The 16,002-nt window shown below is 39.1% G+C and overlaps 1 protein-coding gene across 2 annotated transcripts; it reads left to right on the plus strand.

The window, feature by feature from the left end:
- Window positions 1-103: 103 nt before the first annotated feature.
- On the plus strand, window positions 104-13,224 carry LOC117298954 (transmembrane protein 164-like). 2 transcript variants are annotated; one of them, XM_033782340.1, is made up of 6 exons: window positions 104-184; window positions 1,095-1,481; window positions 10,280-10,396; window positions 11,037-11,118; window positions 12,155-12,255; window positions 13,012-13,224. In XM_033782340.1, the coding sequence occupies exons 2-6, from the start codon at window positions 1,104-1,106 to the stop codon at window positions 13,207-13,209; spliced, it is 876 nt and encodes a 291-aa protein (XP_033638231.1). In that variant the 5' UTR covers window positions 104-184; window positions 1,095-1,103; the 3' UTR covers window positions 13,210-13,224. The 2 variants fall into 2 exon arrangements, with proteins under 2 accessions (XP_033638231.1, XP_033638232.1); XM_033782341.1 differs by lacking the exon at window positions 104-184 and adding an exon at window positions 469-503.
- Window positions 13,225-16,002: the final 2,778 nt, after the last annotated feature.

Genomic DNA, 16,002 nt, shown 5'->3' on the forward strand with positions numbered 1-16,002 from the left:
TCGGACGCTTGAAACTTCATTCGTTATTTTTTATAAATAGCGCCCTCTATCGGCGGACAGACACACACGTACGTACACTGGATACGTCGTACGTCCGCCGTGCGCGTACACACGGGAAAAAAATTATTTTGTTATCATCATGTCGTCAGCGTACACATCATTTTCTGGATAGATAATTTTACCGGTAAGTGAAAAATAACTGAGAATATTGTAATTATAATCTGAGGTTGGAATAGACCGCCATGGTTTCTCTCATAGCCATGATTACACTGTGATCTCTCTGTATTTATTTGCTTAAAAATTTGACGTTGATGGTTTTTGGTTTTGTTGGTTGGGGTCGAAGGATGGATCGGCCGCGGCATCATGAATGAATGCTCGGCCCGCGGTGTGCGCGTAGTGGAAGGGGGAGGTGCTTGCTTTGTCGTTTTGTGTTTTATAATAGCCTGTGGAGTGTGGGATAATAACAGTCCCAATGCTATCGATTCCATGCCAGTGTCCGTGAAGTAAAGATCATGATGTATTCTGGTTATATTACTATGTGCACCTGCCATGTGATGATGTATTGAAATATTATTAAATATTATATTATATTATGGACATGGGTGGGAGTATGAGTATGATTGATGGATCATGGATGTGGCCTCTTTCTTGTGGTGGGGCATAAAATAGTAAAATATACAAAATATTCACTGATCAGTAGGCCTAATATATAATAAAAACAAAAGTTGGGAAAAGTTTCCGTATGGCGGAAAGTTATCCAAAAGTTGTTTGCATCCAGTCATCCTTTATTTCCCATAAATAAATTTACGTCAAGTTATCCTTAGGCCCACTTGGGATAACTTTTCGTATGGCGCCACCACTTTTTCACTTATTTTTACAAAAAGGGATATCTTATATATATTATTTCATATTGAATGAAAAGGTGGTTGCGCCATACGGAAGCTTTTCCCTTACTTGTCCAAGACAGAATGAGTTAATCGGAATTAAAAATTATACAGAGAGGAACAGGCACTAGAATGTCAAAATCATGAAAATAAAATAGTACGTCATTTGAAGTAGAGTGAATAACCTGCTCTTTCATTTGTTTTCTTCAGATTACAGCCATGGAGACGATTGCCAGCTACCTCCACCCCGCCGCTTGGGAGATGCAGTGGCTCTGCAAAGGAGTAAACCCTCAATTCCCTGGTAACGGAGGTCCGGAATGCGCCAGCTACTTGGGTTTCACGCAACGCATCCTAGAGACAATACTCGTGCTGTCCGTTTGCGCGTTTGAAATGTGGATAACGTGGCCCTACCTTAAGATCCCAACGAGTACGCTACAGGCGGTGGAACGCCACAGACAATCGGGACGGGGAGAAACGGGAAAGCGTGTGCTGCTGATCGCGCTATGTATAGTGTTAGGTGTGGAACTCGGACTGAAGTTTGCCACAAAGACAGTCATCTATATGATGAACCCTTGCCATGTAATAACCATTGTGGAGGTATGTAAGTTAAATGGATGTCCTGGGCCCAGAGCTGCTAAGCACAAAAACTTGCTTAGCATGAAATTTTTCCCTTGGTTACCAACCAAATTTCCACGTGATTTTCTGGATTTAAGCAAACAACAGCTGAATGCCAGTAACAAGCAATATGCAACAAATGGAAATTTGGTTGGAAAACCTGTTTTAATCAAGGAAGAAATTTCATGCTTATGCTAAGGAAACTTTTGTGCTTAGCAGCTCTGTGAAATTGGGCCTTGTTTGTAAGTCATTGTAAGTCGTGGTTTAGTTATTTGTTATTCGGTTTTGAAGCCACTGAGGATTCTCAGAAAAGCAAATTTATTCAGGATACTAGCCAAGGACACCATGGAGAGAATATATTAAGGAAGGAAGTTTTTTTTTTACCCATACATGGAGTCCTGTGAAAAAATGTCACAGGCATGTTAATACTCAGGTGGGATTTGAACCCAGGTGCACGACCCTTGAAAGTCTAGAGCAGTGTCTTACCAACTAGACTTCCGAGGTTGCGTGGTAGTTAGAGGCAGTTGGAATCCTATGTTTTGCCAGCAATGTTAAGTTTGCATCGGGGATAAAGAATAATAATTCGGTTTTTACCCATACACCGATGTGTGTATACTCAGTGCTTTCACGAGGTTTCAGTTATGTGGGAGATTTATTTTGACAGATAAAGCCAACGCAATCAAGTATCACGAAGTAGGGATAAAAACCCAATCCATATAGTGTCCCCGTCATGATTTGAACCGGGGTTCTAGAGTTGTACATCAGCCCAACTCTTATGGAAGGATGTGGTTTAAAAAAGGAAAGAAAAAATGCCAACTGGGCACTTTGGCTTATGTGTCGCCTTAATCAGCCAAGTTCCTGTTCTCCTTTGTCACTCTGCATCAAATTGATGGACTCGGGCTTGGATTTGTGTGTTGTGTTGGCATTTAGCTTTTGAGGAAGACCCTGCTAGGGTTGAAATATCAGGCCATTAACTATCTAAAATGTTATTTGCAATACACAGTGTACAGTGTACTGTTATTGTACTTTGTGAAATGGCCGAATAAATAATCATAATAATAACGAGCCACTAGGCCACAGAGCTGGCCCCAGTGGCCTAGAGTATGAATTTGCAAACTTGAGCCAAAACAAATTGCATTAAACAGCCAATAAAGGATGATCTCAAATATATAAACAGTTTTCTAACAGCTGCAGTCCATCCAGGAAACATAAAAAGTATAACGAGTCTCTTACCTCACGTTAAAACTTGGTTAAAATGGGTTGTCTCCAGAGCGCTCCAAGCCCAATTTTTGAAAAACGTGGGGTCAAACAAACCCACGCGACAAAGGAATCGTGATGTCAGTGGTGGCTATTTGGTGTGGAAATGCCAAAGCTGGAGAACTGTGTTCAAAACCAATAGGGGAAATTTGTCACTGGCATCCAGGGTCATTGTAATAGATAAACCGTTTTTTACTCTTGGCTGAAAAAGCCGCCCGGCTGGGTGCATTTTTGTCTTGAGATATTTATTACTAAATGCAAATTTTTAGAGTAAAATGGTTATTAACTTGTATCTGCGATGTCTATTTGGCCATAAAAAGGTAATAGTTGACATATTGAGATCATCCTTTATTGGCTCTTTAAAGGGTCTGTGTACTTTTTGTAGAACACAAAATACAATGTCCACAGATTGACATTAAACTCACACAGTTTGAAGATAATGATAGTAGAAAGATTCCCTTAAAATTTTACTTGCTAAGGTGAGCTGTAGTTTTTGAGAAAAAGTACTCAAATCCTCTAATGTATGGTGTGACTCTAGTTCAGTACCAATCTGATGATAGTGTTATCAAATAGGGCCATCTGATTGTGCAAAGAATGGTATCTAATAATAAACCAATACTGTCAAACAATGAACTCTTATTTAAATTGAGCTACAAAATTTCAGAACCATTGTGCGTTTGTACAGGGCTCAAATATCAAGTAATAAGCCACAAGGGAGACTGAGTGGGTAAAACTGTATTAATCTTGGGTTGAACACAGACAAATTTATTAAAAGCAGGGTTTTAACAAACCACGCCTGGTTCAAATTTCAAGAAGTTCTCAAAATTCACGTCTTGCATTTATAAATAAAAACAGGCTGTTAGGCTGGGGGAATGGGTGTATGGGTATGTGTGTTCGAACCGAATGTAGGCAACTGGCTGTGCAAACCCACTGTCATGAGGCCAAATAAAAATTAAAACATGTTTAGTGTCTCCGCCCCCGCTTTCTTTTGAGAGGCTGAACCTCCTTTTTTTCTTTCTTTTTCATGAAGAAAGGATACATTGTAACAATCTCTTCAAAAATGTGTCGGGCGGTCATTTTGCTAAAAAAAAAAGGGCCCTCCTTCCTTTTGTTTAAAAAGGTGGACGCTAAACATGTTTTTTTTTGTTTTCCAAAACCATTGCAGTTTACAATATTAATGTTACCTTTGTAACGTTGGGATGCATTTGATGTGCCTTTGTACAGTGTTTGTAATTTCAATGGCTTTTGTGTTTCAACCCCGTGTAGATCATCAACATTTCTTTGCCACTAATTATTAATCGACATAAAGTGACCTTGACTGTGAACAAAAGGCTCAGAGAGGATGGAAGGATGTAATTGGATTGGGAACGTTGAGAAAAGTAATTAAAGGGAAGGTTAATATGTTTGGTAATCACTCTTGAAATTAATGACCGGAAAAACCTTTGGATAGAAGCCTACAGCAGCTTTAGATAATATAAAGCTTTTTTGAGAAATATTGCACATTGTTTGATGATTTTTTTGCGAGACATTTTCTTCTGAAATGAGGTTGTATTCTATGGAACGCCAAAGAGGCATTTAATCATCGGTGATGGTCTTTTGCAACCGGTGATCAAATTTGTCATCGGTGGTGGTCCTAAGCGATCGGTGATCAACTTTAGCGAGCGGTGATAAAACACGATCGGTGGTCCATTTTAGCGATCGGTCATGCATATTCATGATCGGTGATGGTATATAGCGATCGGTCATGCATATTCACGACCGTTGTTGGCTTTTTGCAATCGGTGGTCAACTTTAGTGATCGGTTGTGGCTTTTTGCAATCGGTCAACTTTAGTGATCGGTGGTGGCTTTTTGCTATCGGTCAACTATAGGGATCGGTGGTGGCTTTTTGCAGTTGGTCAACTTTAGGGATCGGTGATGGCTTTTTGCAATCGGTCAACTTCCGGGATCGGTGATGGCTTTTTGCATGCGGTCAACTTTAGTGATCGGTGGTAGCTTTTTGCAATCGGTCAACTTTAGTGATCGGTGGTGGCTTTTTGCAATCGGTCAACTTTAGGGATCGGTGATGGCTTTTTGCAATCGGTCAACTTAAGGGATCGGAGGTGGCTTTTTGCAATCAGTCAACTTTAGGGATCGGTGGTGGCTTTTTGCAATCGGTCAACTTTTGCAACCGGTGATGGGATTTTGGGATATCCGAATTTTGCGTCCGGTCGGTGCAGGCCTACTTCAAAACCTATGATTGTGTAGATTGTGGATATTAGTTGTTGTTATTTCCTAGTTCACACCGACAAGGAAGAATAAATTACACTCACCAGTGGGTTGACTGACTTGCCAAACATTTTTAGAAGAGTACCATTTTATAGCTATGTAAGGGGGAACGCAACAAACATCAAATTAATCAGCTCTTTCTAAAAAGATAATAATAATAACAAATGGGTAGGAGAGGGTGTGGAAGGGTTATCTATGTCCCACAATTGGCTGTCGTCTTCCGGAAATGGTGTATGCCGGGGAAAAACAAATATTTATATTCAGTGAAGGGAAATGTTTTTGAACAAGAGTCTCTACCGATAGTTTTGTGTGTAAGGGGAAATCTGAAATCATACAAGTAGCCCCGTGTAAACAGACCCGGAGGTGAGAACATTATGACCACACAAAAACCGTTTTGATGGAAAACACATATTATGTGCATCATGAATGTGATGGACAAACACAGACCGGGACGCACTCAACACGTTTTATAAAAGGCTAGGTAAAGTATTATACAAATAGTTCCTTGTAATAAACGGAGAGGCACGTATTAATTGAATCCAAAGCGAAAAACGTACTATATAAAGTTCTTAATTTAGGGGGGGTGTATAAAGTATAAAGATAAAAGAGTTAAATCTTATATAAAATTGAAGCTTGAAAATAAGCTTTACTCTAAACGTAATTTTGTTTTAAATTATTAATTAATTAACCTTGTGATCTTCATTTGCATATTTAATTAGTAAATCTTAGTAGAGCGCCGTATCTCAAGAAGTATACTTCCGGGTCAACCGGAAGTTGGCCCATTTTTTGTTTCAGTTATACTACACAATCAATCTTCATTTTTTGTTTCAGTTATAGACTCCTTTTAAATTTTTACTTTGGAAAACCGTGACCCCATGTTGACCTCTCTTTTCGGGTCAACCTGAATTGGGACCAGATCTCAAGACCTATACAACCTATTTCAAACTTGTTCCAGTTTCCGCGACCCCATGTTGACCTCTACTTCCGGGTCATCCGGAAGTGGGACCATATCTCAAGAACTATACAACCGATTTTCAAACTTTTTTTCAGTTGCACACTCCTTTGTGTTAAATATTAACTTTGAAAAATGTGTCCCCTTGTTAACCTCTACTTCAGGGTCAACCGGAAGTGGGACCATACCTCAAGAACTACACAACTAGTTTTCAAACCCTTTTTTACTTAGAGACTCTTTTAGCATTAAGGATTAACCTTAACAAAATTTGGCCCCCATATTGACCTAGCTCTACTTCCAGGTCAACCGGAAGTGGGACAATATCCCAAGAACTTCATGTTTTATGTTTTGTGTTTATCATGGACAACTACACTTTATTGTAATGAACTTTTTTATTGCAAAGTAATTTCATTTAAATTTAATATATTTGACATACTTTTTGCATTTTTATTTTATTAATAAAACTTTACGAGTTAAAATGCTGGTTGAATTTTCGTCTGATAATGAAAGTTTTACTTTCTGTCATCTGTCTACTGGTTTGTTGGCGGCACACCATTTTGGCAAATTGGTAGAAAACCTCTATTGTGCCAACATAGACAATCTTTTCTGGGCCAATATTTTTTTTTAGCGGCTCGCCATTTGGACAAAATGGTATAGAAAACTTTTTCCAGTATTGGCCCAGAAAAAGTTTTCTATACCATTTTGTCAAAATGGCGTGGTGCAAAAAAAAAGTATTGGCCCAGAAAAGATTGTCTATGGTGCAGCTACAAAACCAGTGTTGGCACAATAGAGGTTTTCTACCATTTTGCCAAAATGGTGTGCCGCCAACAAACCAGTAGACAGATGACAGAAAGTAAAACTTTCATTATCAGACGAAAATTCAACCAGCATTTTAACTCGCAAGTTTTTATTAATAAAATAAAAATGCAAAAAGTATATCAAATATATTAAATTTAAATGAAATTACTTTGCAATAAAAAAATTCATTACAATAAAGTGTAGTTGTCCATGATAAACACAAAACATAAAAAATTAAAAAACAGCAGCAATGAATAAATCAAATTAAAAATGCAATGTAAAAACCAATAAAATAATAAAGGAGGTATACATTTTAGAATTTTGTTTTATTAATAGTATTCGGTTTCTCAAAATGCCGGTACCATCAGGGGTCGATTTCACAGAGAGTTAGGCCTAGTCCTAACTTAGGACATAGTCCTTGGAGATATAAGAAACGTATGGCTAGTCCTAAGTTAGGACGATTAACTCTTCCTAACTCGAGATAAGATCTTTGTGAAATCTACCCCAGCTTCAATAACTTGCATGGGCTAATTCCTTTTTAAATATCAAGTCGGTTAGTAATTGGAACATATTTCTTTACCGTTTTGCCAAAGCCAGTATTGGCATGATTGGCCCCGAAAAGGTTTTCTATATGACACTACTTTGACAAAAATGGTGTGCAGCTACAAAACCAGTATTGGCTCAATGAGAGGTTTTCTGCCTGTTTTCCCAAATGGTGTGCCACAAAACCAGTATTGGACCACTGCAGGTTTTCTACCACTTTCCCAAAATGGTGCACCGCTACAAAACCAGCATTGGCCCATTAAAGGTTCATCATTTTGCCGAAACGGTGTGCCGCACAAAACCAATATTGGCCAAGACAGGCAAACCTCCGTCCTAACTAAAATAGTTTGCCTCTATAAAACCGACATTGGCCCAGTGTGGGCACTTTACTAGCAAGGACATGACGCTTGACCGGAAGAGCCAGCACTGACCCAATTCTGGCTCAATATCATCATCATAATTAACGGCACCGTATCGAAACTCGACGCCGGTACATGCCACCATTGGCCCGATACTGTATTGTTTGTTAGGCTATAACTGAAAAAAGGTTTGAACATAGGTTGTGACGTTCTTGGGAAATTGTCCCACTTCCGGTTGACCTGGAAGTAGAGCTAGGTCAATATGGGGGCCAAATTTTGTTAAGGTTAATCCTTAATGCTCAAAGAGTCTCTAAGTAAAAAAGGGTTTAAAAATTAGTCGTGTAGTTCTTGAGGTATGGTCCCACTTCCGGTTGACCCTGAAGTAGAGGTCAACAAGGGGACACATTTTTCAAAGTTAATATTTAACACAAAGGAGTGTGCAACTAAAAAAAAAGTTTGAAAATCGGTTGTATAGTTCTTGAGATATGGTCCCACTTCCGGTTGACCCGGAAGTAGAGGTCAACATGGGGTCGCGGAAACTGGAACAAGTTTGAAATAGGTTGTATAGGTCTTGAGATCTGGTCCCAATTCAGGTTGACCCGAAAAGAGAGGTCAACATGGGTCACGGTTTTCCAAAGTAAAAATTTAAAAGGAGTCTATAACTGAAACAAAAAATGAAGATTGATTGTGTAGTATAACTGAAACAAAAAATGGGCCAACTTCCGGTTGACCCGGAAGTATACTTCTTGAGATATGGCGCTCTACTAAGATTTACTAATTAAATATGCAAATGAAGATCACAAGATTAATTAATTAATAATTTAAAACAAAGTTACGTTTAGAGTAAAGCTTATTTTCAAGCTTCAATTTTATATAAGATTTAACTCTTTTATCTTTAGACTTTATACACCCCCCCCCCCCTAAATTAAGAACTTTATATAGTACGTTTTTCGCTTTGGATTCAATTAATACGTGCCTCTCCGTTTATTACAAGGAACTATTTGTATAATACTTTACCTAGCCTTTTATAAAACGTGTTGAGTGCGTCCCGGTCTGTGTTTGTCCATCACATTCATGATGCACATAATATGTGTTTTCCATCAAAACGGTTTTTGTGTGGTCATAATGTTCTCACCTCCGGGTCTGTTTACACGGGGCTACTTGTATGATTTCAGATTTCCCCTAACACACAAAACTATCGGTAGAGACTCTTGTTCAAAAACATTTCCCTCCACTAAATATAAATATTTGTATTTCCCCGGCATACACCATTTCCGGAAGACGACAACCAATTGTGAGACATAGATAACCCTTCCACACCCTCTCCTACCCATTTGTTATTATTATTATTCTTATTATTATCTTTTTAGAAAGAGCTGATTAATTTGATGTTTGTTGCGTTCCCCCTTACATAGTTATAAAATGGTACTCTTCTAAAAATGTTTGGCAAGTCAGTCAACCCGCTGGTGAGTGTAATTTATTCCTCCATGGTGGTGTGAACTAGGAAATAACAACAACTAATATCCACAATCTACACAATCATAGGTTTTGAAGTAGGCCTGCACCGACCAGACGCAAAATTCGGATATCCCAAAATCCCATCACCGGTTGCAAAAGTTGACCGATTGCAAAAAGCCACCACCGATCCCTAAAGTTGACTGATTGCAAAAAGCCACCTCCGATCCCTTAAGTTGACCAACTGCAAAAAGCCACCACCGACCCCTAACGTTGACCGATTGCAAAAAGCCACCATCGATCACTAAAGTTGACCACCGATTGCAAAAAGCCATCAACAGTCGTGAATATGCATGACCGATCGATATATACCATCACCGATCATGAATATGCATGACCGATCGCTAAAATGGACCACCGATCGTGTTTTATCACCGCTCGCTAAAGTTGATCACCGATCGCTTAGGACCACCACCGATGACAAATTTGATCACCGGTTGCAAAAGACCATCACCGATGATTAAATGCCTCTTTGGCGTTCCATAGTATTCAACATCCTTGCATCTAAAAAAAACCCTAGGCTAAAAATTGCACTTGATTTTTGAGATGACCATTTTTTAAGCTTGGCCGATATCTCGATATCGAATATCGCAATACCATTTCTTAAACGATTACCTTATCGTCTTGATTTTTTGCAAATTGTGGTTTTGATGAAGTATCACTGTGTCTTCCCTAATTGAGACGCCGTGCAACCACAACAGGCTGTTAAAAAATTTGCTTAGCATGACATTTTCTTCCTTGATAAAAACAGGATTACCAACCAAATTTCCACTTGATTTTCAGGATTATATATAAGCAAACAACACCTGAATACCAGTAACAAGCAATATGCCACAAATGGAAATTTGGTTGGTAATCCTGTTTTTATCAAGGAAGAAATTTCATGCTAAGCAAATTTGTTTGCTTAGCAGCTCTATGAAATTGGGCCCTGTTCTTTGGGCCCTAAGCATCCCAAAACAATCTCAATTCCTGAAGAATATGCAGCTCCGGTAGCCTAATTGGTTCACAGGTTGCTAATCAGTCACACTGCATTTAAACATGGTCAATTAGATAATGATTTGGTTTTCTCCTTTGTCTACTTTTTACACAGATCTTTCTGTTAGCGATGCCTCCCAGCAAGATGACTTTAATAGTGTTCCGATTTCTCATGTCGATGCTGAGTGGTCCGTTTTTAGCAATTATCTTTCCAGTTCTCAACACTAGATTTGTAAGTAGACAATATCGAATGGTATACACATAATGAATGTTTATGAGTGCAATGGTGTGAATATGTTCATGAGTTGAAAGATGGAATGTTCCATTCAACGAGGCGGAGCCGAGTTGAATGGAACATTCCAGCTTTCAACGAATGAACATATTCGCACCATTGCACGAATGAAAAACATTCATTATTTGTTTGATATAACATCCAAGTAGAACTTTGTCATTTTGATTGAAAGAAACAACTTTCAAAACAAACAATTTCAACTGTAGAAGCCGAATGCTAGTAATTTTACTATGCCTTCTTGCAGTAACACCTGCTGCGTTACCAAAGACACGCGCACGCAGTGATGTTTTTACTCAGCTTTTTCGTTCCATCCGAAAAGTACCATTGCACGCTGGCAGCGTGCCAGCGTGCAATGGTACTTTTCGGATGGAACGAAAAAGCACGGCGAGTGACTCAGCGTGCAATGGTACTTTTATTTGCTATCACGTGACGGACAATCCTCCAATCAAATGGCAAGGATCTGCTTGGGTGTTATATAATAGGAAATGAAGCACTCTAAAGTTGACCCACCAAGATGAAAATGCTGAATGTGACAGTTTCTTTCTCGCTAATAATTTCATGTTTTTTTTTAATTCTGTAGTTGTCCTGTGAGGTGGAGTGGTACTGGGTCCAGCATATCCTCATCTACATTATTATCCCACCATTCTTAATGAGTCAAGGAGGTGAGTTTATAGACTGGTCCCCTGTCTTCATTATAGACTGGCCCCCTGTCTTCATTCACAAGGATAAAGACAGGTATTGGTTTCATAGACCCTTTTCGAAGCCATGGCTTCAGCTTGGGATTCTGCCCAGGCTAGCTTGGCCCCGCGGTTGTTAAAGACAGTTGCGGTGCATGCTTTGCGTAGGCGCTCAGGGCTTCAGGCGAGAGAACGGAGCCTGATGCCGAATCCAAAGCCCAAGCTTTCATTGGATACTACAATGATTTCATTGGATAATCGTGCACTGACGTAAACTTTCCATACGTTTTGATTGGTTTCTGGAAGTGTGACTTTGAAATATTCTAATATAAGGGAGACCTTTGTAAAAACGGCCCACTGCAGGCCCGATACTTGCAAGGCCTTTTTTTCAGGCATGATTTTCTTTCTAGTTTGATTTCCAATTATTTGTTTTGACCTCAGAAAACTTATGATTGAATAGTCTGAAAAGTCTATGAAAGCCTATACACCATTTAAGCACACGTAGGTCAGCCCTTGTATAGGCCTTTATCATGCTGTCTCCATCTTGGTCATGTTCCTGTATCGCATAACAATAATGAATGCTAATAATCATTTTGCGACTAAGAACCAGACTATTTTGTTTTTCCAGCCTCGGTTTGGTTACATTGATGTCAATGGAAAAAATTCAAGATGGCTGCACCATGAAAGGTCTATTGGATAACATAATAATAATAGTAATAATAATATCAAAGTCTTATACAGCGCACGTATCTACCAAACAAGGTACTCAAGGCGCTGAGTATATACAAACTTTCAGAAAGATAGGTTATTGCAGAGATGGATTCTGAGACCCAATTATGCAGCACCTTATAAGGGTTTACAAGGTGCTATGGCGCATAATGCAACTTTCTTCCAAAGACGAAACTTCATGACTGTTTTTTTTCTCTCTCTGAAAGGACCTCCTCTTTCATCACTTTTATGTCATTCTATGTCAAGGTTTCAAGGTTTATATTGGAATCTCAATCGTTTTAATTTTTATTAGGAGCCTACACCTGTGAACCGCTGCTTAACTTCTCCTGGTGTATGTTCAGCACAGGAGCTCAGTTTGTCTATCACTTTATTCCTCTGCAGTTTGTTGGCATGGTGAGTATTTCCTTGAGGTTAAACTCGTAAAAACAGTGACAGTTCTTAAGTTCTTTGGTAGAGCTGACAAAATAGTCACAGACAGTGTTCATGTTTTCTTCAATCTTGATTTCAATTTTCCTGATCAACCATACTGAAATAACAAAACTGTGAAAATGTGGGCTTAAGGCCGAGTCACACAGGCCCCGATAACGAGAACGAAAACGATAACAATAAAAGTGTACGCCCTCGATTGGTTGAAATGCTCCACGCAGAATTCGACCAATCGAGGGCGTGCATTTTTATCGTTATAGTTTTTTGTTCTCGTTATCGGGGCCCGTGTGACTTGGCCTTTACTCTGTTGTGTGATGCCGGAGAAAATGGTGGAAAAACCATGCACAATTTTCTGCATTACTTTTAATTTTGGATTTTAACAACTTCTGGCTAGAGGATAACTAAAAGTTGCTTTGCTTGCTGTTTCCACTGGTTATGATTAGTAACTTTGCTTTTGACCATTTCGTAAGCAGGTTAAGAAAAATGCTCCCATTTATCGACTTTGCTAACTGAGAAAATAGAATTAGCTGTCGCAAACTGCTTTAACCAACGAGAAGGACCTATGGTGATTTCTCGACCCAATCAGAGTCTTTCTCAAAGGCCTTCTAGCTTTTAAGCCTTTTTTTTTTTTAAGAAAGACTGCTGTGTCGAAATGTCCGGCTTTATACCATTTTTTTTTTTTAAATGTTAATAACTGGTAATGTTTGTGGTTCTTTTTTTCAGTATCTTGAGGTCAACCTGAACAACATGCTTTGTCCGGCGCTGACCGACCCTTTTCACGGGTCATGGTATCGTATGTGCGCTCTCGTTCATCAGCATTTATTACTGCCCGTACATTTGAAAATTTACACCGGTATCATGAGGCTGATTCTGCCAGTGGCCCCTGACCCGGTGAATGGTGATATTAGTAAAGATAACTGATTAAGCGGGCACTGCATCAATATTGGATGATTGGTGGTCCATATTGGATGGTTGTTTGTGTGCATCACATGTTGGCTTGTCGGTGTACAAGTACGGAGAATGGAGACTTAAGTTTGCTAGGTGGCAGCAGACATACCTCGTGCCACAGAGCATCAAAGAATGTCTCTCAACTCTTAAATAAATTTTACCAATTGTGTAGTTGGGTTCCTAACCCTATTAGTATGATTCCCATCGATGTGCAGGGCCAAAGTTCATAAAGCTGGCAAGCAGAAACGGTGCTTAGCAAATTGTTCATGCTAAGCAAAAGTTAGCAGGAATCAGCCAAAGAACAGTATACATTACATTAATGGCTGGTACTCTGTTTTTGGTAAGGGAGATTATTTTATGCTAAGCGAGTGTTTCTGCTTCACAGCTTCATGAATTTAAGCTCATGGCTCAATTTTCACAGAGCTACTAAAGCAGACATTATTGCTTACCAAGTTCCTGCTAAGCATAAATAAGCAGGATACCAGTCATAGATGAAACAGATGGCATTATATTTTGTTTGCCACCTTATTCTGGTCAGCAAAAATGTTTTGTGCTTAGCTCCTTTGTGTGCTTGAAGCAGCTCTATGAAATCGGGCCATTGTTGGGACGGTAATTGTAAATAGTAAAATTAAGACCAGCAAACCCCAAAGATTTCTGACAGTAAAGTAAATATTAACTCAATTATGATAAACTCACGTCAACAAATTTCACAATGCAGTTGATCTAGTTGAGGTGATTCTATTCAGGCCACTAACAATTGATTGTTAGTTTCTCAACAACTAATCTCAAGGTCACTCCAAATATAGAAAAAACCTTTGGTCTTTTTCAAACCTTTGCTTGGGCTCCGGATCAGGCTTGGGCTCCGGATCAGGCTTGGGTTTCCGGATCAGGCTCCGGCTCCAGATCAGGCTTGGGTTTCCGGATCAGGCTTGGGTTCCGGATCAGGTTTGGGCTCCGGATCAGGCTTGGGCTCCGGATCAGGTTGGGGCTCCGGATCAGGTTTGGGCTCCGGATCAGGCTTGGACTCCGGATCAGGCTTGGGCTCCGGATCAGGCTTGGGCTCTGGATCCAGCTTGGGCTCCGGAGCCCAAGCTGGATCCAGTGTCCAAGCTGGATCCGGCGCCCAAGCTGGATCCGGCGCCCAAGCCTGATCCGGAGCCCAAGCCTGATCCGGAGCATCAATTGTAGCTGGGAGCTTGAGGCAGAGCCTTAGTTGAGGTTTGGAAAAAGTCCCTAGAATTATGAAGCAGGTTAACTTATGGTACACCCCAAGCTCATACAAAAGCGTTTCACACAAGTTTTTCATAATTCTCAGGAAGGGTCTATTGCCATTGTTTGGGAGGTAGTCCTTAGCGTTTCTGAAGGCCGAGTTAATTTTCTCTGTAGATGACTTTTTCCCTTTTCCCAGAGTTGAAAATCAAGATGTGTAATTACTCGGATGTTAGAAAACAAATGTTTAATATTTGTGAAAGTAACCATTTAGCAAAATTTGTTAAATGGTTTGCAATGCAAAATATATAGGAACTGTTATTTTTTTTCTCACCACATTCCATTCTGTTCTATCTTCGTTTGATTTCAATTATAGTCAATATCATGTGTATTTCAATTGCACTCCGCACTATAGTCACTTTTGCTAAAAATAAAACCCTGGATGTTGGACAAACTTTCCACAACTCGCACAATCACCATGTACACTAATCTGCGCAACAAACTGCACAGGTAGCACCCATCGGTATGCTTGTAAACAAAACTTGGACACATACATGCGCATATGTTTAGTGAAATTTGATCCGGGTACCTAGCTTCTTTTTTTAGCATCAGTTCAGAGTCAGCTAGTCTCAAAATTAATAATACTACTACTAATATAAAGTAATTGTTTAGCACTTAAAAACCTTGAGTACTCAACCCCTAAGGTGTATGCAGTACCAGCCATTGCAAGTAATTCATATTGGGAATCTCTACCCTCTATCAGGAAATATTGAAACGAATAATTGGTTTTTTTTTGTGTAACCAACAACTGACATTAATTTGTTTTTATATAGGTTTTCTCGGTCAAATTCGGCAAATGAGAAGCCAATTTCATTTTCATGCGTTCGAATTAAAGCTGTTTTGCCGCTCTAGTTGTTACTGCGTTTCAAATTCAGAATTCGGCTATTCAATTTCGTTTTGAGTCGAGTCAAATTCCTTTAGCACTCTGTTCAATTAAGCGTATCGTCATTCTTTTTCGTGACAAACACGCCTCAAGAAGCGTCTGTGAATTTGAATGCTGCTTTGATGAATTGTTAAATTGAATGATTATTTTGTTAAATCGAATGACGCAACATTACATTTGACTAATCACAAAACGAAATCGAATGACCCTTTTCAGTAGCATTCGATTTTGTGCGAAATAGAATAGCTTGGTGGTTAAATTGGCTGCTCATTTACCGAAATTTACCGAGAAAACCTATAACATGATGTGATCTTTACAAAGGGGATCATGTGCTTGTTTGTATTCTATTTGACATTTTAAAACTAAAACAGAATAATAATTGTCTATGTAATTGAAATTTATATGTCATCGTAACTCACATTTTTATTTCTTATCTTATCAATTTCATATTATACTTATGAATTGCAATTGTGCAAAACAGTTGTGTGATTTTTAAACTTTCAAAAATTATTTGGGCAATGCCAATTGCCCAAAGTCAATAAATGTCTTGTTATAGATACAACAGGCTCCTTAAAAACTGTAATCTATTACACAGAAACTTACTGAGCTAATTT

Source organism: Asterias rubens, chromosome 13 (genome assembly GCF_902459465.1).
Source record: "Asterias rubens chromosome 13, eAstRub1.3, whole genome shotgun sequence".
In the NCBI taxonomy this organism is placed as follows: Eukaryota; Metazoa; Echinodermata; class Asteroidea; order Forcipulatida; family Asteriidae; genus Asterias; species Asterias rubens.